This window comes from Solanum dulcamara, chromosome 4 (assembly GCF_947179165.1).
Source record: "Solanum dulcamara chromosome 4, daSolDulc1.2, whole genome shotgun sequence".
NCBI classification, from domain to species: domain Eukaryota; kingdom Viridiplantae; phylum Streptophyta; class Magnoliopsida; order Solanales; family Solanaceae; genus Solanum; species Solanum dulcamara.
In genome coordinates this window covers 37347959-37372056 of record NC_077240.1, presented here as the reverse complement: position 1 = coordinate 37372056, position 24098 = coordinate 37347959, and the positions used below count along the sequence as shown (strand labels likewise).

Genomic DNA, 24098 nt, shown 5'->3' with positions numbered 1-24098 from the left:
GAAATACATCAATAAACTCTCAAACCACATGAATAGAATCAATAGATGAGGCCTCACTGGATATATCTCGGATATACGCCAAATAAGCTAGAAACTAGAGGCAACCATTATTGAGCTCTCATCAAAGATATAATCCCCGTCGGTGTGGGTATATAAGCACTTTGCCATAAAATCAAAGGAATATTGGACATGGCTAAGGTAATAGTCTTATCATGGCAATCCAAAACCGTGTGGTGAGGAGATAATCAGTAAATGCCTCGAATAACATCGAAATCCAGCATATCAAGTAAAATAAGAACTTCCCAGGTATCATACCCTTAAATAGTCACCACACATGATCTACAAACCAGATCTAATACTAAAGAATCTCCTACGGGGGTTGAAACATGTAACAGTGCCACTAAAGGCTCAAAACTAATACCCAAACGGGGAGCAAAATACATGGATGCATATGAATATGTAGAACCTAAATCAAATAAAGTTGAAGTAGTCTACTGGCATATGAGAATAGTACCTGTGATAACATCATTCGATGCCTCAGCTTTAGCCCATGCTGGAGCGACATAAAAGTGGCTCTGCCAGCCTCTATCACGACCTTCTGTCCTACCACTCGACATGCCTCTCCAGGGACCTCCCCGAATACCCTAGTGGCTGCCTCCACGGCCCTATGTCGGGTCTCTACCTCCATGACATAACTCTAGTCTCCGCCTCCATGGTTCTGTAATAAACTGACCTCGGTATAAAGGGTGCGAATATGTTCCCCTTAAGCTTTGTCCTGCACTAGAACCACCCAAATAGGGCTGCTTGCTATCTGAAACTGGTAGAGCCGCCTGAATAGACCGATTAGGTTGACCCTGCTAGAACCTCTGAGGGGGCCTGTCATAGCTGTCTCTACCCATAGTCTGGGATCCATCCTGGTGTCTGGCCCTCTTGTCTCTGCCCTGTTGGGCCACGCGATGAATTTGATCCATGGTACGGGTGTGATCAAAACATCAAGAAGTGAACGGCCTATTGAAACCAAGTGCTCTATCTCTAACCTTAACTTATACCTCAACCCACGCACGAAGCATCGCACCTTCTCCTCCTGGATAGGTAGAATCATAAAAGCATAATGGGAAAGCTGATGGAATCTGGACTTGTAGTTTGAGACCATCATAGGCCCCTGCTCTAGCCTCATAAACTAATCTCGGAGTCGGTCCCTGACACTCTTACTGATATATCTGGGTAGGAAAGCCTCTAAAAACTTAGTCTATGATAAGAAAGGCGATCCTGCTGGTCTAGATTGTAAATAGGAGCGCCACCACTACCGTGTTGTGCCCCAAAACTAGTGAGCAGTGAAATCAGCTCCCCTAAACTCCACAAGGCCTAAAGATTGGAGCTGCTCTTGGCAAGTAGTCAAAAACTCCATAGCATCCTCCCCGCTCGCTCCTGAAAATATCGGAGTAACTATGCAATGGTCGCCTATAGAGTTGGAGTCATAGCCGATCCAGCTGGGGATTGTGCCAATCCTAGCCCTCCGGCTGAGGAGGAATAGGGGCACCCTGGTGCTCTTATATGTGCTCTGGACCATATCTCCATCTAGAACTGGTTCTACATCCCTACCTATGCCTCGATGCCAACCTCTGGCCTGCCTGAGGCTCTATATGCCAGTCCTGGCGAGTCATCTCCGTTAGTAATACCATGCATACGTGCCATCCCTTTGAAAGAATAAAGCAAATAAGATTTCATGAAACCAATAAGAAACACACTACACGAGGTGATACAACATAGAGAACTTTCCTAATGACCTCATGTAGCCTCCTGAAGATGGGCTACAGACGTCTCCATATCGATCTGCAGGACTCTACTTGACGTTAGCTCTGTACAAGTGAGACCATTGAACCTAGGGCTCAGATACCAACTTGTCATGACTCAATTCCTCAAGTCATGATGGCACCTACCAAAACCCACTAGCAGGTAAGCCAACCCATAACCCAGAACTGCTAGTAATAGGTATAAGGGGGAAAACTAGATAGGAACTAATAGAAACGAGATAATACAGATAAAAAGAGCTGAAATATATATGTACATACATAAATGATCCCTCCAAGAACCTGAAAGTCAGGCAGTACAAAGCTATTACCAAATAAAAGATAAGTACGAGTTCCAAAAGTAAACCATAAACAATTACAACAACTAGCTAGTCTCAAAGGCAAAAGACACGTCATCTATGTTGAAGGAGTCAAAAATGATCCCAAAACATCAAGTGATCACCCTCGTCTCTGATGTAGACTGTTATAGGCTCGATAGGTCAACACTGGTAACTGGTGCTCGAAATTAGATCACAAAAGTAGATGCAGAGTTTAGTATGAGTACCAAGTCAATAGGTACCCAGTAAGCATCATAGGCCGATTGATAAGAAAAGGTAAAGACAATATATAAAAAAGGAATAAACTCAAATAAGAGTAAGAAATAGAAACCCATGGTGAGAAGGTAAGTAATCATACGCGAATAAGAAAAGTTTCATCTAGGAAGGACTACAGCTAACTACACCCCCCATAAACCTAATCGGGATAGTCGTGCACAATTTAAAATAAAACCCCGACAAACCTCCATAAGCCCACCGAGTACGTAGAATAGCTAAAACTACACGAATTAGGAACCAATGAATCTAAACCTCTAAGAACGGAAGAAACACACCCAATCTTGAACCACAAATGACAGAAATATCAAGGTCGGACCTGGAATCCAGATGCTCATCAAAATTATCAGTATGATCGAGGTCGGAACTCAAATCCAGATACTCGCTATGAGAAATAAGTCGGTCGAGGCCGGGCCTATAACCTAGATACTCTCCGATGGGATTCTAGAATCAAAGGCTAGAACTCAAAAGCAAAAGCACCAAATGGCCACAAACTCATACCGATTACCTCGATACTCGTGCCGACCATGTCACTAGCCTAATTTGGCTATTCCGGGGCTGATGGAATCGTCAGAGTTTCGTTCTGAGGATCGAATAATCAGTGCCAGCAAGTCATAAATGACTTAGGATAGCTACAGGAACTCTCTAAACGATGAAACAAGTGCTTTATTTCTCAAATGACCCGAAGGGTCATTACACATTGTTTAAGAAAAAAGAAAAACTTTTGAAACTTGAGGTCTAAAATAATTCTTAGATATTTGTGTGGTTATGTTGTAAATCATTTCATTAAGGATAAAAAAAATATTTTAAAGTCAAATTATTTCAAATTATTGTAAGGTGACATTCTTTTTGGGACGAACTAAAAAGGAAAGGGTGCCACATGCAATGGGACAATGGGAGTACCATTTATAGTAATACACAACAATATTATAATAAATCTGCACTATGTATTAAAAGTGAATGATGCATGCAATATAGATGTATTATAAGTGTTTTAAAAATATATTATGCTTGTTTGGTAAGTAATGACACAATATATTATAAGTGTATTAAAATTTGATAAATATATTATCCAACAATAAAGCTTGTATTATATGTGTTTATAAATTTTTATCTATAATATATATTAAAATTATATTATAAATATATCATAAGAAGTGAAAAAAATGTTATAATTATAAATGGTAAATATTTTCTTCATATAACATATTTATATAAATTTTCATAAAATAAGATATATTGAGCCGTTTGTATCTTAGCTATAACAGAAGAGTGAATAGAGAGGAATTTGGAGTCGAGGATATTTTTTTTTTGTAATTTTCATGTGAAGCAATTTTGTGGACAACTAAATTTAACTCATGCATCACTTTTCAAGTTCAGCTACTCCATCCCACATATTTTGGATGCTGTGGCATCAATTTTTTCTCTTGTTTCAGTTATCACGAGGCTATATGGCCTTCCTAAATAGTTACCTTAAAAAAATAAATTGATTTACTTTTAGTTATCATAAATTTAATTGGATATTTATCCATTTTGGTGTAAAATTTTATTATTTTCTTCGTTTTTTATTATTTGATTTTTATATTTTTAAATACCTAATATACTAAATAAAAAAGTATGATAAACAAATTGAAACAGAAAAAAAACTAAATATAAATAAAGAAAATTGAAAGAGACGGCCAATTACTCTTCTCTTAATATACGGAAAATGACCTAAAATGCCTTTGAACTATTGAAAATGGTACAAAAATACGTCTCATTCATCTATTGGGCCTAAAATTTCCTTAACATCCATCTTTAGGTCCAAAAATGACATTTTCTTTAACGAAAAAGGGCATTTTAGTCCCAATATATGGATGAGGGGCATTTTTATACTATTTCCAATAGTTCGAGGGTATTTTAGGTCCCTTTCCCTAATTAAAATTCTGTTAAATAAATTTTGATTTATAATTAATTTTAAATAATTAAATTGTAACCAATAGATGACCGCCACGTGTTTAAAAAAATATTTAAATTATTTAATTAAAATTCTGTTAAATAAATTTTGATTTATAATTAATTTTAAATAATTAAATTGTAACCAATAGATGACCGCCATGTGTTTAAAAAATTATTTAATTTATTTAATTAAAATTTTGTTAAAGAAAATGTCATTTTTGGACCTAAAGGTGGATGTCAAGAGCATTAATTTTCAGAATTTTATATGATAATCTTCCACCTTTAGGTCTAAAAAAGACTTTTTCTTTAATAGAATTTTAATTAAATAATTTGAATAATTTTTTTAAACACGTGGTCACCATATATTGGTTACAGTTTAATTATTTAAAATTAATTATAAATCAAAATTTATTTAACAAATTTTAATTAAATAAATTGAATAATTTTTTTAAACACGTGGCGGCCATCTATTGGTTATAATTTAATTATTTAAAATTAATTATAAATCAAAATTTATTTAAAATTTTTTAATTAAATAAATTGAATAATTTTTTTAAACACATGGCGGCCATCTATTGGTTATAATTTAATTATTTAAAATTAATTATAAATCAAAATTTATTTAAATTTTTTTAATTAAATAAATTGAATAATTTTTTTAAACACGTGGCGGCCATCTATTGGTTACAATTTAATTATTTAAAATTAATTATAAATCTAAATTATTTAACAGAATTTTAATTAAATAAATTGAATAGTTTTTTAAACACTTGTCAGCCATCTATTGGCTAAAATTTAATTATTTAAAATTAATTATAAATTAAAATTTATTTAATAGAATTTAATCACAGAAAATGGCTTAAAATGCCATCGAACTATTAAAAATGGTACAAAAATGCTCATCATTCATATATTAGGCCTAAAATGCCCTTTTCCGTTAAATATATAGTCATTTTTGGACCTAAAGGCAGATGTCAAAGGTATTTTACGCCTAATATATAGATGATGAACATTTTTGTACTATTTCTAATAATTCGAGGACATTTTAAGCCATTTTTCGCTTAATATATAATATAGAGAAATGAATATTGAGTGATTCAAAATTTCATGCAACATAAAAATAAGTAACATCTGTTATTTAAAATTTATGTAAATATTATTATAAATTACAATAATTAATAAAATTTAAATATTTAATATAAAAATTTAATTGTCTCTCCAAATATTATTGGTGCCACGTAAATTAACTCTAATAAAATAATATATATTGAGTCGTGTTTATACGGGCTATGGTATCTAGTGGTATGATGAACGGAAAGGGCTGCACTTGGTAAAGACGAGATCACCGGAAAATTATCAAAACCCTTAAGCCTGTCTGGACCAAAAACCAACCATGAATTCCTGCAAAAAGAGTCACCGGAGTTGAAGAAACAACAGCTGTAGACCGAATGAGTCAGTTGCCGGACTCGCTTCTCCTTCACATTCTCTATTTTATGCCCACAACTGAGACAACCTTAACATGTGCTCTCTCAAAAAGGTGGCGTTATCTCTGGAATTCACTTGAAAGACTGACTCCAACTTTGGATAAAGCAAAACAATATTGGTCAGTTTTGTTCATTGTTTGCAAGTCCCTTACTAACTCTAAATTTTCGCATTACGTTCAATGGTACTCTGTTTTTTGAGCATTAGCTGTTTAAGAGAATTGCTAGCTTTTTCACAGAGCTATATATAATCTCTTCTTCCTTTGATGTTTTAGTTTTCAATAATCTTCCACTATTTCTTCTGTTATAAATAATCACACTCCTGCAAAGCGGACAGCTTGCTTTTCTACCATGAATAATGATACAAGATTCCAGGGATTGAACTTATCTGAGAAATCTGGAGCTAAGTCTGGAGTTCTTTGGAGGAACTCGTGAATTCTAGCTCAGGAATGGGGAAAAGAAATGTTGAAGAAGAAGAAATGTAGAGTAGAGTAAACTGTAGTAATTTCATATATGATTGAAAAATGAGCAATACAAAGACTTATAACAGTTTGATGAATAGCAGTACAATCCAGAAATCTGTTATTGAACTAATTAGTTATAACCAACTATTGTGAATCCTAACAGTTGTAACTAACTCTGCTGACGTGGACCTATGAATCAGATTTACTTGTATCAATACTCCCATCCAAAAGAGATCCTTGATCACAAGGATCAAATTGAGGAAAACGAGTCTGCAAAACATTAGTGAACTCCCAAGTTGCCTGGTCAGCTGACAAACCAGTCCATTTCACCAGAACTTGAGCAACAGCCTTGTTGCCTCTTTTGACCATCCTTCTTTGTAAGACAAATTCAGGGTTGGGGCAGTGTGTGCTAGAAATATCTGTTGTAGGAGGGTAAGTAATCTGTGTAGGCACTGCAAAACATTTTTTCAGGAGGGATACATGTACTGTGGTATGTATTTTCACAGAAGAGGGAAAAAGAAGGGTGTAAGCAACTGGTCCAACTGTTTTAATCACCTGGAAAGGGCCATAGTATTTGGAGGCTAGTTTATGGAATGGTTGAGTGGCTACGGAAGTTTGTTTATAAGGCTGCACCTTGAGATATACCCAATCTCCAACTGTAAATCTCCTGTCACTCCTATGTGAGTCAGCTTGTTGTTTCATTCGCAACTGAGCTCTCCTTAAATGGTGTTTCAGCAACTGTAACTTTAGCTCTCGTTGTATCAAAATGTTGTCTACTTCAGAAGAGGCAGATTCCCTGGGAAGATATGGTAAGTGAAGTAGAGGTGGTCGACCGTACAAGGCCTCATATGGTGTGGTTTGGATGGCTGAGTGGTAGGAGGTGTTGTACCAATATTCTGCCATAGGCAAACAAGAATGCCACTCAGTGGTGTCTTCAGTGCAAGCACACCTCAAGTATGTTTCCAAGCATCTATTCAAGACCTCAGTTTGACCATCAGATTGAGGGTGATATGCTGTGGAAGTATTCAACTGAACCCCTTGCAATGAGAATAGCTCCTGCCAAAATGAGCTCAGGAACACTGCATCTCTGTCACTTGTGATGGTATCAGGCAACCCATGTAACCTCACAATCTCATCCAAGAATGCTTTAGCCACAGTTGAGCAGTGTAAGGATGTTTCAAGGGTATAAAATGACCATATTCACTCAGTCGGTCCACAACCACTAGGATTACCTCGTACCGCCTAGATTTAGGTAAACCATCAAAAAAATCCATGCTAATTTGGGACCAAACAACATCCGGAATAGGTAGTGGTTGGAGTAGACCAGGATAAGCAGCTAAGTCAGCTTTACTCTTTTGACAAATATCACATTTTTGGACAAAACTCTTGACATCAGTTCTGATGCCCTTCCAGTAGAAGAGTGTTAATAGTCGTTTCAATTTAGCATCCACACCCAAGTTTCCCCCCTGAGAAGTATCATGCCAAAGGCTAATGATATCATTCCGCAAGTTCTGAACTTTGCCAGTCACTAATCTTCCTTTTCTTCTCAACTTATTATTTGTCCAAGTGAATTGTGAAGATGAAGTAGGATTTGTAGTCAGCTGTGCAATGAGATTCTGTAAATCCCCATCAGTGTACCAACTATCTTCTATTGCCTGGAATAAAGTAGAATCAGCTGAAGAAACCACTAGAGCTAATAGTTCAGCTCCTGACATTCTCTATAAGGCATCAGCCACTTTGTTGTCAATACCCCTTTTGTACTCAATAACATACTCAAAAGGCATCAATTTGGTTAACCATATTAGCTGGAAGTTGGTGTGCAACTTCTGTTCCATCAAGTACTTTAGTGCCCTCTGATCTGTCCTGATAGTGAATTGTTGTCCCAACAAATATTGAGACCATTTGGTAACAGCATGGACTATGACCAACAATTCTTTGTCATAAACAGATAGTGCAGCATGCTTAGGAGACAAGGCTTTACTGATAAAGGCTAAAGGATGGCCTTGTTGCATCAATACAGCTCCAATACCATGGCCACTGGCATCAGTCTCAACTACAAATGTTTTGTGGATGTCAGGCAAAGCTAACACAGGAGCTTCAGTCAAGGCAATCTTTAGTCTATCAAAAGCATTAGTGGCCTTTGATGTCCACTTGAAGCTGTCCTTCTTGAGGAGGTCAGTTAAGGGCTTACAAATCACACCAAACCCCTGGATAAATCTCCTATAATAGCCAGCTAATCCTAAGAAACTCCTCAATTGCTTAAGGGTAGTTGGTAGTGGCCAATTCCTCACAGCTTCCACCTTTGCTGGATCAGTAGAGACCCCTTTCTCAGTAATGAAATGCCCAAGATACTCAACTCTTGGGACCCCAAAGAAACACTTGCTGTCTTTGGCAAACAGTTGGTGTTTTTGCATTTCTTGAAATACAGCTCTCAAGTGTTCCAAATGATCATCCCAACATCTACTATAGATCAAGATGTCATCAAAAAAGACTAAAACAAACTTCCTTAGAAAGGCCTGAAATACTGAATTCATCAATCCCTGAAAAGTAGCAGGGGCATTTGATAATCCAAAGGGCATAACTAGGTACTTGAAATGGCCTGAATGGTTCTAATGACAGTTTTTGGAATATCTTCAGTGACCATCCTCAATTGGTGATACCCTGATCTAAGATCTATTTTGGAAAAAATCTTAGACCCTCCCAATTCATCCAGTAGATCTTCTACAATAGGTATAGGAAACTTGTTCTTTATAGTAGCTTTGTTCAAGTCTCTATAGTCAACACATAACCTCCAAGTCCCATCTTTCTTGCCTACTAAAACCACAGGAGCAGCAAAAGGGCTACTGCTTGGTTGAATAATTCTCTGTTCTAGCATATCTTTCACTAAAGACTCAATGATATCCTTTTTGACAGATGGATACCTATATGGTATTTTGTTAATTGGTTCAGTACTCTGATGTAACACCACTCTGTGATCAAATAAACCCCTAGGTGGAGGTAACCCTGTGGGTTCTTCAAACACCTTCTAAACTCATGTAACAGTCTTGTCAAGCCAACATTATATTCAAGTTTCACCCTTAGCTTCCAACGCATACCATTGTACTTCACTACTCATGGTAGGAACTAACTGAATCTTACAAAGTTCTGAGTGATTACCTGAAATTCGAGCCAAATTTCCTCCTCCAGAATTTAGGATCTGCTTGCCAGCACCTCTCAATATATGCCTCTTGCCCTTGTATATGAATTCCATTGTCAAGTTTCTGAAATTCATCCGAATGTCTCCTAGAGTTAGCAGCCACTGAACTCCTAGGACTACACCACAAGACCCCAAGGGTAACAGTAGAAACTCAGCTGAGAACTCTGCTCCTTGTAGTAGCCAGGAAATCTTGCACATCTTGCCCACCTTCATAGTGCCATTAGCTGCTGCTACTGCCTGAGGAAGGATCTGAGTAATAGAGCACCCTAATTGTGCTGCTAATATAGGGTCCAGGAAATTATGGGAACTACCAGTATCCACCAAGATGTGTAATGGCTTCTTAGCTTGGTAACCAGTCACCTTTAAGGTTCTAAAACCCAAGGATCCATTCAGTGCATGGATGGAAATTTCCATGTGTTTCAGTACTCTACTGGGGGTCAATCTCTTGTACCATCAACTCTTCTTGTGGAACTCCCTGCTGAAATGATTCTTCATCCTGTTGTTCTTCAACTTCCAACAAGCATAACTGCTTAAGATTCTTGCATTTGTGTCCAGCCACATATTTTTCATCACAGAAGAAGCAAAATCCTTTTGCTCTCTTCTCATCCATCTCTTCTGGGCTTAACCTCCTTCTATTGGATCCCCTCTAAAAGGGGGTTATTCCAGTATTAGGATTTGGTAAGATTGGCTTGCTTTGATTCTTATGTTCCATGAAACTTCTTGGGGTATTCGTGTTTGTGTTTGGAACAGAAGAAGTCTGTCTAATAGCCTGGATGTAAGCCTCCTGCAGCCTAGCAGACTTGTACACTTGTGACAGGGTGGTGGGGTTTGAGACCTTCACTGCAATGTTAAATTCTGGCTTCAATCCTCCTATAAAACAACTAATAGCATTTTCTTGGGAAAGATTCACTCTGGTCAAATTTCTTTCAAAGATTGCCTGATACTCCCTCACACTTCCTACTTGTTTGACCTTCTTAATCTCCTCCATGGGGTCATCAAAATCAGTACCAAATCTCTCAACTAAAGCCATTACATACTCATTCCAGGTAGCAGGGTGAGGTACTGCTTATACCTCATGAAGGATAGATGCCATGGGATGGCTTCCCCTTCTAGTTGTAATGCTGCTACTCCAATCTTCTCTTCAGTCGGTATATTTTCCATTACGAAAAATTGATCAATTTTAAACAACCAGGATTTTAAATCTTCACCTGAGAACCTCAAGAATTCCATTCTTGACCATCGAGAAAAATTTGAGGTATGGTAGTGGTTGTGATGGACTTCTATCCCTCTGCAATCTTCCTCTAGAGTTCCCTTCTGCAGAAGGTTCTTCCTCTGTTACTATTGGTGTTTTGTCCCTCCGTGGCGCATTTGCAGCTGAAATCTGATCTCGTAACTCGAGCACCGTCTGATCCAATCTCTTCAGATTTGAATCTTCTCCTGTGAGAATTCCCATATCTGTCATCATCTTCTGCATCATATCACGCAATTCTCCTATTTCTGTGGGAGAATTCTCACCACTAGGGTCGCTATTCATCCTAGTTCCCTTCGCCATTGATGCCGAGGAGTCACAAGCTCTGATACCACTGATACAACATTCCAGGGATTGAACTTATCCGAGAAATCTGGAGCTAAGTCAGGAGTTCTTCGGAGGAACTCGAGAATTCTAGCTCAGGAATGGGGAAAAGAAATGTTGAAGAAGAAGAAATGTAGAGTAGAGTAAACTGTAGTAATTTCATGTATGATTGTAAAATGAGTAATACAAAGACTTATAACAGTTTGACGAATAGCTGTACAATCCAGAAATCTGTTATTGAACTAACTAGTTATAACCAACTATTGTGAATCCTAACAGTTGTAACTAACTCTGCTGACGTGAACCTATGAATCAGATTTACTTGTATCAACTAGATTGGCCAGTTTTTATGCAGTTGTCTCCATTTGATAAGCATACGTGCAGTCAAGTGACGTTTGATTACTGATCGGAATATACCCCATAATTTAATAACTATATAAAAAGTGTAGGTCTTGTGGACTCCAAGGGAGCCCTTGGAGTTTCACATTAATTATACCGCATGTTACTCTGTTAAGTGCCCATGTCGTCAAAATCTTTGATTTCCTTTCGTTCCTTTTCGGTTCTTCCATTTGGCATTTATCACTGTTCTCTCCCTCTGATTTCTGCATTTCCCCCCTTGCATTTACATGGTGTGAATAGAAAGTAGAATACAGAACATTCTTGGTTTTGCTTGGTAAGTTTTAGGTCTTGCTACACTGCATACTCCAACTTATACATATTCTCCCTCATTGAACTGACAAGTAGAAATTGATTCTGTATGTCTGTCTCTCTCCTACCTAGTTCTTTTGTTCAGAAAGCACGAGCAACTGTGGTAAAGAGCAGTTTGAATCCAGTTTAGAATTAGGAACTAATGCTTTCAGTTCCGCAAGATCATGGGACTGTAAGACTGATAGACATTCCATTTCACCTTTATCTTACAATTCTAGTTATCTTTTTCTCCGTTTTATTTTTCCTTCCTCTTGGTGCACTTTATTTTTGTCTATGTAACTCCTCAATGATTTACTTTGAATATGTTGTATAAGCAGTTGGTTTAGAGTCATTAAAGAAAAAAAAACTTAAGTTCTAAGTGCCATATATCCAAGAGGTCTAGGAAAGGAAAAATACTTTTTGGTGTAAATAATCATAGAGTTGTCCATTTTTTTAGAAATTTGACCAACTGTTGAAATTGTAGTAGTTTCTATCCAGCTTCAGGCATGCGTTACAAATATCTAGAGCACAGGTGTATTGACGACACTGAGACAACCTGATTATCAGCTAATAGAAAGTTCAGTTCATGAATTTTGTGTTGAAACTTATGTTTCACCCGTTCAAATATGAATTAAGTTGTAGGTTCTAATCTGAGGCTGCACTTTGCCATATTGAGTTCTTCAGTATGACTGACATAACACCATTCCCGAACCTTCTAATACCAGAAGAATCCTTCTACAAAGACGAAGAAAATCATGAAGGGTCCATTTTGTTAACTACAGTAGTAGATGAGGATGATACATTTCACCCTTCCCAGACCCCACTTATTATATATTTTTTTTGTTAGTAGTAGTAGATGAGTAGGATGCATTAAAAGTCTGGCAATACTTAATCTTACCCTTAATAAGCATAAGCATTGCCTAGGAACGATGATAAATGGGACAAGCAGTTCGTCTAGCGTCAATTCTTCTGCCAAGGATTCTTTATATCAAGAAATGTCATCCTCAAATTACAAAATATATTATTTTAAGAATTAACTTAATAATCTAATCCTGGAAATAAAGGAAAACATTTGTGTAATAGCCTACACTATATTTTCAATGGCATACTTGCATTAACACTATAAACTGATCATATCCCGCAAATTCTTTGAAATTCAAGCATTTTACCACTTAAGAAATCTCTGAAAGACTGAATCTATTTAACTAATATTTTCTACTTTTAGCCTAACTTTTTGGTAATTATTTCTTCAAGAGCACACTGATCATATCCCAAAAATTCTTTGAAATTCAAGCCATTCAACATCTAAGAAGTCTCTGTAAGACTCAGCCTTTCAACTAAAAATTTCCACTTTTGGCAAAATTTTTTGGTAATTATTTCTTTCAGTGCATGTGTTCATATCTGTCTGCCTGTGGATTTTCATTCTGCCTGGTTGACTTTTTGCTAGAAATTTGTCTCTCAGTGCTTATGTTTGTGAATACATGGAACTCCTATTAATTAGTCAAGCCTAATTTGAATTCCTTTTCTGCGGATTTGTGTTAATTATTTTTTCAGTTTGTTTCAGGCAATATTAGTTCTCATCCATGGGTCCTTTTGGTGTCACAGTGTTAATGTTACACCTACATCATGATGTAAATGGCGTCAAGTGTTGCTCAAGTGGGAGGTGAGACTATGGTTAGAGATCAAGTGGTAAAAACATGTCTCTGCATGCTCACTGTATCCTTCCTGAGGTAAAACTTCTATTTTGTATCCGATCCTTGTGTATTCCCAGTTTTTCAATGAGTGCCCTGTGTCTCTGGCTAGGAAACATAGTTGATAGATTATTCATGAGGAAATAGCCGTGGGAAGATAACTTCATATCTTATGAAAGGAACTTATGGAAACGACAATACCTCTCTCTTGGGGGTAGAATCATTTGGATTAACACTGTTCTTAGTGCATTGCCTACCTTCTTCCAAGAGTAGGGTCTGATCACAACCCTATTCTTCTCACATGTGGGGACTGGAGTTGGCACAAGACATATTTTAAATTTGAAAATGGGTTGCTAGAAGTTGAGGGCTTTAAAGACAAAGTCAAAGACTGGTAGAATTCCTTTCCCAACACTGGCAGAGTTGCTTAAATATTAGCCAACAAACTAAAGCTTCTCAAAAAGGAGCTGATCCATTTGAGCAAAAACAATAGGGGCAATTGGAAACATCGGAAAGAAAATATCTTGCACCAGTTGAGTGCATGGGAAGTCGTTCAGGAACAAAGTTTACTGATGATGAACTAGTACAAAAGACCCACCTTGCCGTGGAGTTTGAGGAGGAAGCTAAGAAGGAAGAAATAGCTTGGCAACAGAGATCAAGAGTACAGTGGTTGAAGATTGGAGACGAATACTAAGTTTTTCCATAGGTTGGCTAACTCTCACAAAAGATATAGTTCCATTGGTTCTTTAGAGGTAGGGGGCAAACTATCTCTGATCCAGAAGAAATCAAAAGTGCCATTCAGAGTTTCTATCAGAGTTTGTATAAAGAAACAGAAGAATGGAGACCTGATCTCATTCTCCAAGGTATAACAACTATTTCCACTGAAGATCAGGAATGGTTACAAAGAAATTTTGAAGAGGAAGAAGTATGGGATAGCATCAAATGATGTGCAACTGATAAGGCACCTGGCCCTGATGGCTTCAATATGATTTTTTTTCATACTTTCTGGAGGTTACTAAGGGTGATATTATGGGGACACTGCAATATTTTCATGATCATCAAGTCTTTGAAAGAAGTTTGAATGCGACATATGTAGCCCTTATATACCAAAAAGGTAGGAGCAGTGGAACTAAGGGATTTCAGAGCCATTAGTTTGATTTCTGGGATTTACAAGATAGTTGCTAAAGTGCTAACTGAGAGATTGAAGAAAGTGATGGACAGTCTGGTGAATAAGCATCAAATGACTTTTGTTAAAGGAAGACAAATTATGGATGCTGCCTTACTTACAAATGAATGTGTAGACACCAGGATCAGGGGAGGGGTAGCTGGTGTAATGTGTAAACTAGGCATTGATAAGGCTTGTGACCATGTGAATTGGGATTTACCTGCTAAGTGTTCTGAAACAAATGGGGTTTGGGGGACAGGTGGTTGAAGTGGATCAACTTTTGTATTAAAACGGTTAGGTTCTCCTTTTTAATGAATGGAGAACCTATTGGTTTTTTCCCTCTGGAAGGGGACTCAGACAAGGGAACCCTTTATCCCCTTTCCTATTATTTTGGCTATGGAAGGGTTCAGTAGCATGGTAAGAATAGCAATTTACAACAATTTGCTAAAGGGTTTCAGAATAGGGGAGGGTGGTTTGGAGATATGTCATCTGCTATATGCAGATGCACCATTATTCTTTGCAAAGCTACAGTGGAACAAGTTACCTATGTCAGAGCCATGTTGGTGGTATTTGAAGCTGTTTCCGTTCTAAAGGTGAACTGGAGGTAAAGTAGTATCTTCACCATCAAAGAGGTAACAAATGTTCAGTCTTTGGCTAGTGTGCTGGGGTGTGAAGTGGGTATTTTGCTCACTGTGTATTTGGGTATGCCACTAGGCAGAGAGTACAAAGAAGTAAAGATACAGGAAAACATTATAGAAAGGTCTGAAAAGAGACTAGCACAGTGGAAAGCACAATATTTGTCTTTAGGGGGAAGAGTCACACTAATAAACTCAGTGTTGAACTCTTTACCTACATATGTGATGTCTTTGTTTCCTATTCCTGCCAGAGTAGTGAAGAAGCTAGATAGACTAAGAAGAATTTTTTTGTGGAAATGCAACAAAGATTGGGGGGGGGGGGGTATGTAATCTGGTTGAATGGGAAGTCACTCAATTAAGAAAAGGACAAGGAGGTCTAGGAATAAAAAATCTGAAAATTCAAAACAGTTTTCTTTTGATGAAATGGCTTTGGAGATTCTGTGATGAAGAAACCTCTCTCTAGAAGGAAGTAATTGTTCATAAGCAGAAACTCCTTGATGGTCCAATGAAGTGAATTGCACTTATGGGATGTATGTATGGAGGGTTATCAGAGGTCTATGGTCAAAGCTTCAGGAGAACTCTAGAATCAGAGTGGGTAATGGTAACAATGTTAGGTTGTGGAAGGAGAACTGGATAGGGGAAGTACCACTGCAGGATAAATTTTCAGATCTCATGTTACTATCAAGCAACCCTGAAATTGTTGTGTCTGAATGTTGGTCCCCCAGGTCTGGGATCTTGACTTCAGAAGGTATTTAAATGACTGGGAGGTAGAAAGAGTAGTTGACTTGCTAAAAGAAGTGGACACTTTTGGTGGGACAACAATGGAGCCTGACAGACTTAGATAGAGACACAATTTAGAAGGAAGTTTCACAGTAAACAAGCTATACAAGAGGGAGAATAACATTATGCAGGAGGAAGAGTTGAGGATATGGAGAAATGTCTGAAAGAACATAGCCCCTACAAAAGTGAAATGCTTCACATGGTTAGTGGTTATAAAGGCATGCCTTACACATGAAGTGTTACAAAAGAAGGGGAGAGTTATGGTGACTAGATGTTGTTTGTGCAATGAGACTGGGTAGGCAAACAATCACTTGTTCCTACACTGCAAATTCACTGCTCAACTGTGGAACCTATTTTTCAGCCTCACAAAGACAATGTGGACAATGCTTGAACACACAGCTGATCTAATGAGTTGTTGGATTAAAAGAGGGGTAAGTGAAAGTAAAAAAAAAATATGGTGGAGGATAATACCCTCTTGCATATGGTAGTCAGTCTGAAGGGAGAGAAATGAGAGGTGCTTTGAAGACAAGATCAGATTAGTCCATGATGTGAAATGGAATTGTTTGGTGACTTTATTTTTTTTTGGTGTAAACATAACTGTATAGCGAAAATAGAGGAGTTAGTAGAATTACTAGGAGCTTTGTAAAGCTAGAGTCTACTTTCATTGTAACATGTTTTTGATGGTGGCCAGCATTCCCAATGTTGAAGAATAACACAATACTAATTCTCAATAAAATAAAATAGAAACCAGGTTATGTTCATATAAAAAGGGGGGGGGGGGACAGAGCTCATTAATTTTATTCAATTTGTTTTGCAAGAATGACAACTTATGCTGGTTTTTATGAGGTTTGCTCTCCCAAGAAGGGAGAAACTGTCTTTGTTTCAGCAGTTGGTCAGCTCGGTGGGCAATTTGCAAAGATGCTGGGTTGCTATGTTGTTGGTAGTGCTGGAAGCAAAGAAAAGGTAAGTTCCATCGCGATGCTTATATTTCCTTTGTTCAATCTGAATAGTGGTGAACCTATCTAGCTTATCTTAGTCATTATGCGCTGTCCACTGTCAAATCCAAAGGTAGGGGTGGGAGGTTATGCGGAGAAATGTATTTATTATCCGTTTCTAATATTTTCTCTTTAATTTTCCTTTTTCTTTCAAATAAATTCTTTATTTTCTTATTTTTACCAAAAAGAATTCCTCAAAATTACTTTTTTAAGAAAGAAAGGAAATTGTTTTAACTTTGTGGTCTAAAATACACATTAAATATGTATGTAACTATAAATCATTTCATTAAAGGTAAAAAAAAATTAAAGTTAAATTATTTCTAATTATAAAAATGTGACATTCTTCTAGAGATAAATTTTTTTAAAAAATGTGTCACATTAATTAAAATAAAGGGATAATTTTTATAAAAATTGTATTTAGGGGTGACAATTGGGCGGGTTGGGTCAAGTTTGGGTGGGTCATAATGGGTTAAGACAACAATTGAGTCAAGACCCAACCCAATCCAACCCAACCCAAATTTGTTTGGGTTAAAACGATTTGGGTCAAAATGAGTTAGGTAATGGGTTATATAACAGTCAAGACCAACCCAATCCAATTTTTACTAAGCTTAATTATTTTATTTGTTCTTTTAAACTATTTTAGTACCTAATAAAATTATTTTTCTTTATTATGGCTATATATGACATATCAAACTGAAAAAAAGAGATTTTAAAAATATTTTAACAAGATTCTCATAAGCCAATTCGGGTTACTTATCAACCCAATTTTTAATGGGTTGGGTTGCAATGGGTTGAACTAATGAATGGGCGGGTCAATAATCAATCCAAACTTAAACGGCTTGGGTAGGTTCAGTGGGTTGGGTTTGATTTTGCCATCCCTAATTGTATCACATCATGAAAGAAGGAATATAAAGTAGGTAAAGGAATACTAATAAAAGAATAGTAGTAATAGCAAAGTAAAGTAATATCAAATGTGAGAACAAATAGCTAGTAAAGTAATTCTTCTGCCATCTCAAATTATCTATCGTGTATCTCTTTTATACGTCACTTGAGAAAATAATACTAATTAGGAAGGATTTTGATTATATTACCCTTATTTATGTTTTGAGAATATAATCTCTCTTCATTAACATTTACTCTATTTATGTGTCATCACTCCATAATTGAACTTCAAGAACAATTATTACTAAGGATAAAATGAAAAAAATATAATTAATTTTATCTTGAACTTTCAAAATAATAAACAATTTGAGAGAACTAATTTTGAAAATCAAGACATAATTGGTGTTACCAAAGTACTTAGAGTGCAAGTTCAGTGAGACACCTCAGGAGGTTGGCGTGAAAGTTAGGCTTGGTGCCCAGGCCATCCAAAAGAAAAGTAGTTTCAAGTATCTTGGGTCTATCATACAAGGCAGCGGGGAGATTGACGATGATGTCACACATCGTATTGGGGCAGGGTGGATGAAATGGAGGCTCGCTTCCAGAGTGCTATGTGACAAGAAGGTGCCACCACAACTTAAGGGCAAGTTCTACAAAGTGGTGGTTAGACCGGCTATGTTGTATGGGGCGGAGTGTTGGCCAGTTAAGATCTCTCACGTTCAAAAGATGAAAGTTACCGAGATGAGAATGTTGAAATGGATGTGTGGGCACACCAGGAGCGACAAGATTAGAAATAATGCTATTCGGGATAAGGTGGGAGCAGGGGCGGATCTAGCATGTAATTAGGGGGTTCATCCGAACCCCCTTCGGCGAAAAATTATACTATTTATACATGGTTAAAATATTTTTTTATGTATAAATAGTAGATGTCGAACCCCCTTCGGCTAGTTCGTGTGTCTACTTTTTCAGATTTTGAACCCCCTTATTAAAAATCCTGGGTCCGCCACTGGGTGGGAGTGACCTCGGTGGAAGACAAGATGCGGGAAATGCGACTGAAATGGTTTGGGCATGTGAAGAGGAGAGACACAGATGCCCCAGTGCGGAGGTGTGAGAGGTTGACCATGGATGGTTTCAGAATAGGTAGGGGTAAGACGAAAAAATATTGGGGAGAGGTGATTAAACAGGACATGGAGCAATTACAGCTTACGGAGGACATGACCTTAGATATGAGGGTGTGGAGGATCCACATTAGGGTAGAAGACTAGTACATAGTCTCGTTATTCTTCCTTATTAGTAAGCGCATTACAATTTTTTGTGCGCTGATTTCTGTTATTATCTATTACTGTCTATATTTTGATTACTCTATTTTATCTGTGTCGCTTTCGTTATTTGCTTTTCCATAACGCTTTGCATTTCTTAGCCTTATCTGACCTCTTTTTATGCTTTTATTGAGCCGAGGGTCTTTCAGAAACATCCGTCCTACCTTGGTAGGAGTAAGGTCTGCGTACACTTTACCCTCTCTAGACCCCACGTTGTGGGATTTCACTGGGTTGTTGTTGTTGTTGTACTGCATCGGTCACAATTTTATTTCAGGAAAAAGAGTTATCTATTTATCGGAATTAAGAAAGAGGAAAAAACACAAAAACCAAATTGTTCCACAGTGAATAGCTTGAAAGCGAGGGTTTCAAATCCATTTGGACACAAAATCATGCCTTCTTCCGGCTTTGGAAGTAATCTGATAAATCCTCCAACGACGAAGAAACAGGGGAGTGGCTGTAGTTGAAGAAACCCTAGATGACCATATCAGTAAGTTGCCGGACCCACTCCTTGTTCTAATTCTCTCCCTTCTGCCGATGAAGGATGTATTTGCAACATTTATTCTCTCTAAAAGGTGGCAGTATCTCTGGACTTTTGTTTATAACATCAATTTAACTTGTAGAAGTTACGAGAGGGTAACAGAAAATTTCGTATCTTTTGTTAACTTTGTAGTAGATCATACCGTCTCTTCCAAAATTAAAAAGTTTATGCTCGACTGCACTCCCCCATATTTGTGGAACTCGCTCGAAGCTCGTATACATAACTCACAAATCGGCAGATGGCTTAATTTTGCTGTTGAAAAAAATGTGGAAGATGTTTTATTAACTTCAAATGGTAAGAATGGCATTTGCTCGTTGCCTGAATCTTTCTGCACCTGTTCGTCTTTGATAAATTTAGTATTCTCAACTTGTTGCTTTGGTCCTGAAGTGGTTGTTGCCTGGAAGTATCTGAAGAGCATACACTTCGAGTGTTTTGCTTATGGGATGAACATATTGTGAATGTGCTGTCAGGCTGTCCTGCTTTGGAACCTATGGAATTAAATCATGTTGGGGGTTTTCGTCGCCTGGACGTTAGGTCTTCAAAATTGAAGAGATTGAAGTTGGAAAAGTATTTGTTCCCTTATGATGGAAGCGATCATACCTTGGAATTTATTGCCCGTATCTTCAACAATTGGAAATTGCAGGAAGTTTTTATGATCTCAAGTGTTGGCTTGTAGATGTGTCCTCAGTGGTTAATGCCAAGATTACTTTCAACGCTATATGTATCAAAGACGTCTTCGCTATGGCTGTTGATGAGTTTGATGATGCGGAAGACAGTTGTCGTGACTATCATCAAGCTTTTAGGACCCTCGTCCAGGATTATCTTCAAAAGTTGAGTTGTGCAATCGAGTTAACAATAGGAACATGGTTGACAGAGGTTTGTTTTTAACTCAAAAGTCCTTATGCTCTCTGATTGATCTTTAAGTTCTTAGCAAACAGTTAGCAGGATGTAAATATTACACAATCGAGACCTTTGCACAAATTTCACAAAATCAACTGGATTAATTAGAAAAATTGAGTCCTTTTCCTATCCTTTTGTCAACTTTTTGATGTCCGGTGCTTCTTTTATTATACCGGCAAAAGATATCTTATTGAATTCTCTGCTGTGAAGTACTTTCTTTTTGTTGTTATTGCTATCTCCAGTCTTTACTAGGTTCATTGAGATCCCTGCACCAGGTCCTGTGCATGTTGCAGTTCGAAAGAGTTCTGATTCCAGAATTGAAGTGCAAATCTCTAACTCTGGAGTTGCATATTGAAAAGTTTAATTTGTATGGAGCAGCTGGCCTCTTGCGAGCCTCGCCTCAGGCAGAGTCGCTCAACATATACATATCAGCTATTCATGTAACTTTCTGTTGCCTTTTATCTTCTTTTTACATCTGTTCATTTTATGAAGCTCTGACAATTCCTTCTTTCTGGAAGTTGTTTTTGAAGGAAAATCCAAATATATCCTTTATTGTTAGTAAGATGATTTGCTTATGTACCATAAATCTTAGCTTCATGCTGGAACGAAACTGATTATTGCTCTACCAATCTTTTCTTGGGTTACTGAATCCATGAATTTTTATGATAGGAATATCAATTTTAATCATATCCAAAAGTATCATTAAAGTTGTTGGTTCCAAAATTCTTTTGTACTAGACACTTTCATTTTTTTTTTCACTAGGCTGACCTGCATTTGGTCCTGATTCTATTTTGTCTCCAGCTTTATCATTCCTGTTGCCGCTTTGAGTTATGAGATTTGGAAAAAGGAGATAATATTGATTTGCAGAGTTGGATTTCAAGCTTTGCATTTCCCAACCTCAAGAAAGTAAAGATTGTCGTCTCCTCCGGGATGTGCTTGAAGGGCCATATCAAATGGATCTATTTCAAGAAGCTTTTCAAACTTTGAAAATTTCTGTTAAAGAATGCATCGGTTTTGGAGAAGTTCGTTATTAAATTAAGGAGAAGAAGGTGCGAGATATGTTCGATGAGCTGTGTCCCAATATTTATTTCATTTGGCGGAGAACCTGTTAGATTGCCCAAAATCCTCCACCAATTGTGTGATTATCTTTCAGGAGTGAACTTTTCCTCACTAGACTTCTAGTTGTTTCCTGTCTCTCATGCAAGATATGTCGCCTTGTATTGAGTTTTGGATATGCTTCTTATGTAATCATGAATCTTCAACTTCTCTATGTAACTAGTTACTACCCTTTTGAACTTACCCTTATGGCATACTCAGTGTTATGATAGATTGATTTTTCATGAAGCTGTTTGTTTGCTGCATTTTTTATGTTGTACATGTGCATTGAGATTTCCTGCGACTCTTGGTTTCCTGGAACTATTAAGATGAGCAGATGAGGCACATTTGTTATGATTATTAGCCGCATGAAATGTCGTGTTAGCATCAAGGTTTATGATTGTGAAATGATCCCCTTTTCTTGAAAGAAAGAGGTCTGCATTGTTTCTTTACTGCGAATAATGTTTAGCAGTTGTTGCAAATAAAACCAAATTCTTTAGCAGCTGTGATTCAGGCTTACATTGCTGTTGAATCTTTGTATTTGACATCAAGGTCATGATATGAATATCTGGGTTGATCTATCTGCTTGATTTGATATGAATATCTGGGTTGATCTATCTGCTTGATTCACCTTATTCTCCATTCTTCTGCAATGGAAGCCTCAAATTGACATGTCATGGAACTGTGATATCCCTTCCCTTGTCAGTCCAATGCGCTTTTTCCACTTATTCTTCTTCTTCATCATGTTTCAGGTTCTGTTTTCTGATGAGATACATACTAGTACAAATAGTATGATTTTAAATGGTATTTGAAGATGGTGGTTGTTCCTAAGGAACATATATACTATTTCCCCCTCTCAAATTTCGACTTATTCCAGCTTTCTTTCTGATGAGTAAATTACTGATAATGAATATAGCATTCAAATTAGCAAATATGAATATGATGCATTGTTTATTCAGCCAGGAAGTATTTATGAGAGATCAACCTCATCAATTAATTCACTGAACAACTTGTGTAGAACAAGTCGCCGAGGTAAAGAAGCACCAAATATTAAGTAAAACCCAAACACTAATAATATGTATGTAATGGACTAGTGTTAGACCCTGAAATTGTTAGGGGTCGTTTGGTAGTTGCTTTGGAGTAAGTTATGTGGGTATTAAAGCAAAAATTCCGTTTGGTACCTGGTTATGAGATAAGTAATTCATGTATAAAACTAAAACGGTGTTATATTTGCAATTGAAAAATCTGCATAACTAATACACTTATAAGGTATGAGAAAATCTATGTATCATTTTGTGTGAGATAGAAAATGAAGTAACTAATACATGGGTAATTAATCCCTGCGAATACATGCATAACAATATACAGTGTTTGGCTGTAGTGTCAGATGCTGAAGGAAGAAGGACAGGTGGATGAAAACAAAAATCAATTAGTATTTGAGGTCTGTTAGTCGAAGTGAACTTAACTGTACGCCTTAATTGATTGAATATGAATAACATATATAGAAGGACTAAACTGTTCAATTGAACCAGACCTTTTTCTTTAGGTCAAATATACTACTCCCTCCATTCCTAAATATAAACGTTGACTAATTTAGTTTAGAAAATCTAAGTGATTTTTGTTGGGATATACTATTACCCATGTGGTTACGTTATAATATTATATTTCAATCTCTTGCAAAGCTTGTAAAGATTGTTTATTTTATTTTATTTTATATTGTTGGATTTTGTGGTTCATGGATCACATATGTGAATCGACCCAATGCAAATTATTTTCGACCCGGCACAACCCATTTTGTTCTATGAAAAGAAAATCAGATTAAAGATAATCTGAATTAAATAAAAGGGGAGTTTAAAACTAAAAAGAGGGAGAACATTCCCCCCGCCCCCCCATCTCTTTAAATTGGAAGGTTCTTCTTTTCAAGTGAATGGTATGATAAACACTATAAAGAAAGGAAAAACACAAACAAATAAAAGAATACATTTTGTTTGTGAAATTCAACCTTCGTTTTCTAGTGATTCAAGGTCGGACTTGGAGCAACTCTTTTCGATTAACATTTCGCTGCTGTTAACAGGTACATAACTTCATTCCTATTATGTAAATCTTTCATTGGTATCAAAGAGAGGGTTGAATGCTCCATGTTTGCAAAATCTGGACACAAAACACTGATTAGAACACAAATCTGTGCGATCTTGTTTATCTTGAAATTTTTCTTGAAGAAGAATGAAAATAATCAAATTGTGTAATTTTTCTATTCATAAGAAATATTTGAAGAAGATGAATAGGAAGAAGTATTTGTATAAATAACATATAAGTAGGAAAGATGGCTTGTAATTTCAGTTTCTTTTGATGAAATATGATTTT

At 36.9% G+C, this 24098-nt stretch overlaps 1 protein-coding gene across 5 annotated transcripts; it reads left to right on the top strand.

The window, feature by feature from the left end:
* Nucleotides 1-5623: 5623 nt before the first annotated feature.
* Nucleotides 5624-21991, top strand: LOC129887319 (uncharacterized). 5 transcript variants are annotated; one of them, XM_055962377.1, is made up of 5 exons: nucleotides 5624-5942; nucleotides 13305-13470; nucleotides 16873-16971; nucleotides 20882-21079; nucleotides 21441-21991. In XM_055962377.1, the coding sequence occupies exons 2-5, from the start codon at nucleotides 13438-13440 to the stop codon at nucleotides 21471-21473; spliced, it is 363 nt and encodes a 120-aa protein (XP_055818352.1). In that variant the 5' UTR covers nucleotides 5624-5942; nucleotides 13305-13437; the 3' UTR covers nucleotides 21474-21991. The 5 variants fall into 5 exon arrangements, with proteins under 5 accessions (XP_055818352.1, XP_055818353.1, XP_055818349.1 ...); XM_055962378.1 differs by having other exon boundaries at nucleotides 16870-16971; nucleotides 20915-21079; XM_055962374.1 differs by having other exon boundaries at nucleotides 16870-16971.
* Nucleotides 21992-24098: the final 2107 nt, after the last annotated feature.

What these genes read in the sequence shown, in the direction of transcription:
- LOC129887319 (XM_055962374.1), top strand. Translation starts at nt 13,438, where the DNA reads ATGTCTCTGCATGCTCACTGTATCCTTCCTGAG. An exon ending in CTCACTGTATCCTTCCTGAG is followed by an intron (nt 13,471 to 16,869) that starts GTAAAACTTCTA and finishes TGCTCTCCCAAG; the next exon opens with AAGGGAGAAACTGTCTTTGT. An exon ending in TATACATATCAGCTATTCAT is followed by an intron (nt 21,080 to 21,440) that starts GTAACTTTCTGT and finishes TTTTGTCTCCAG; the next exon opens with CTTTATCATTCCTGTTGCCG.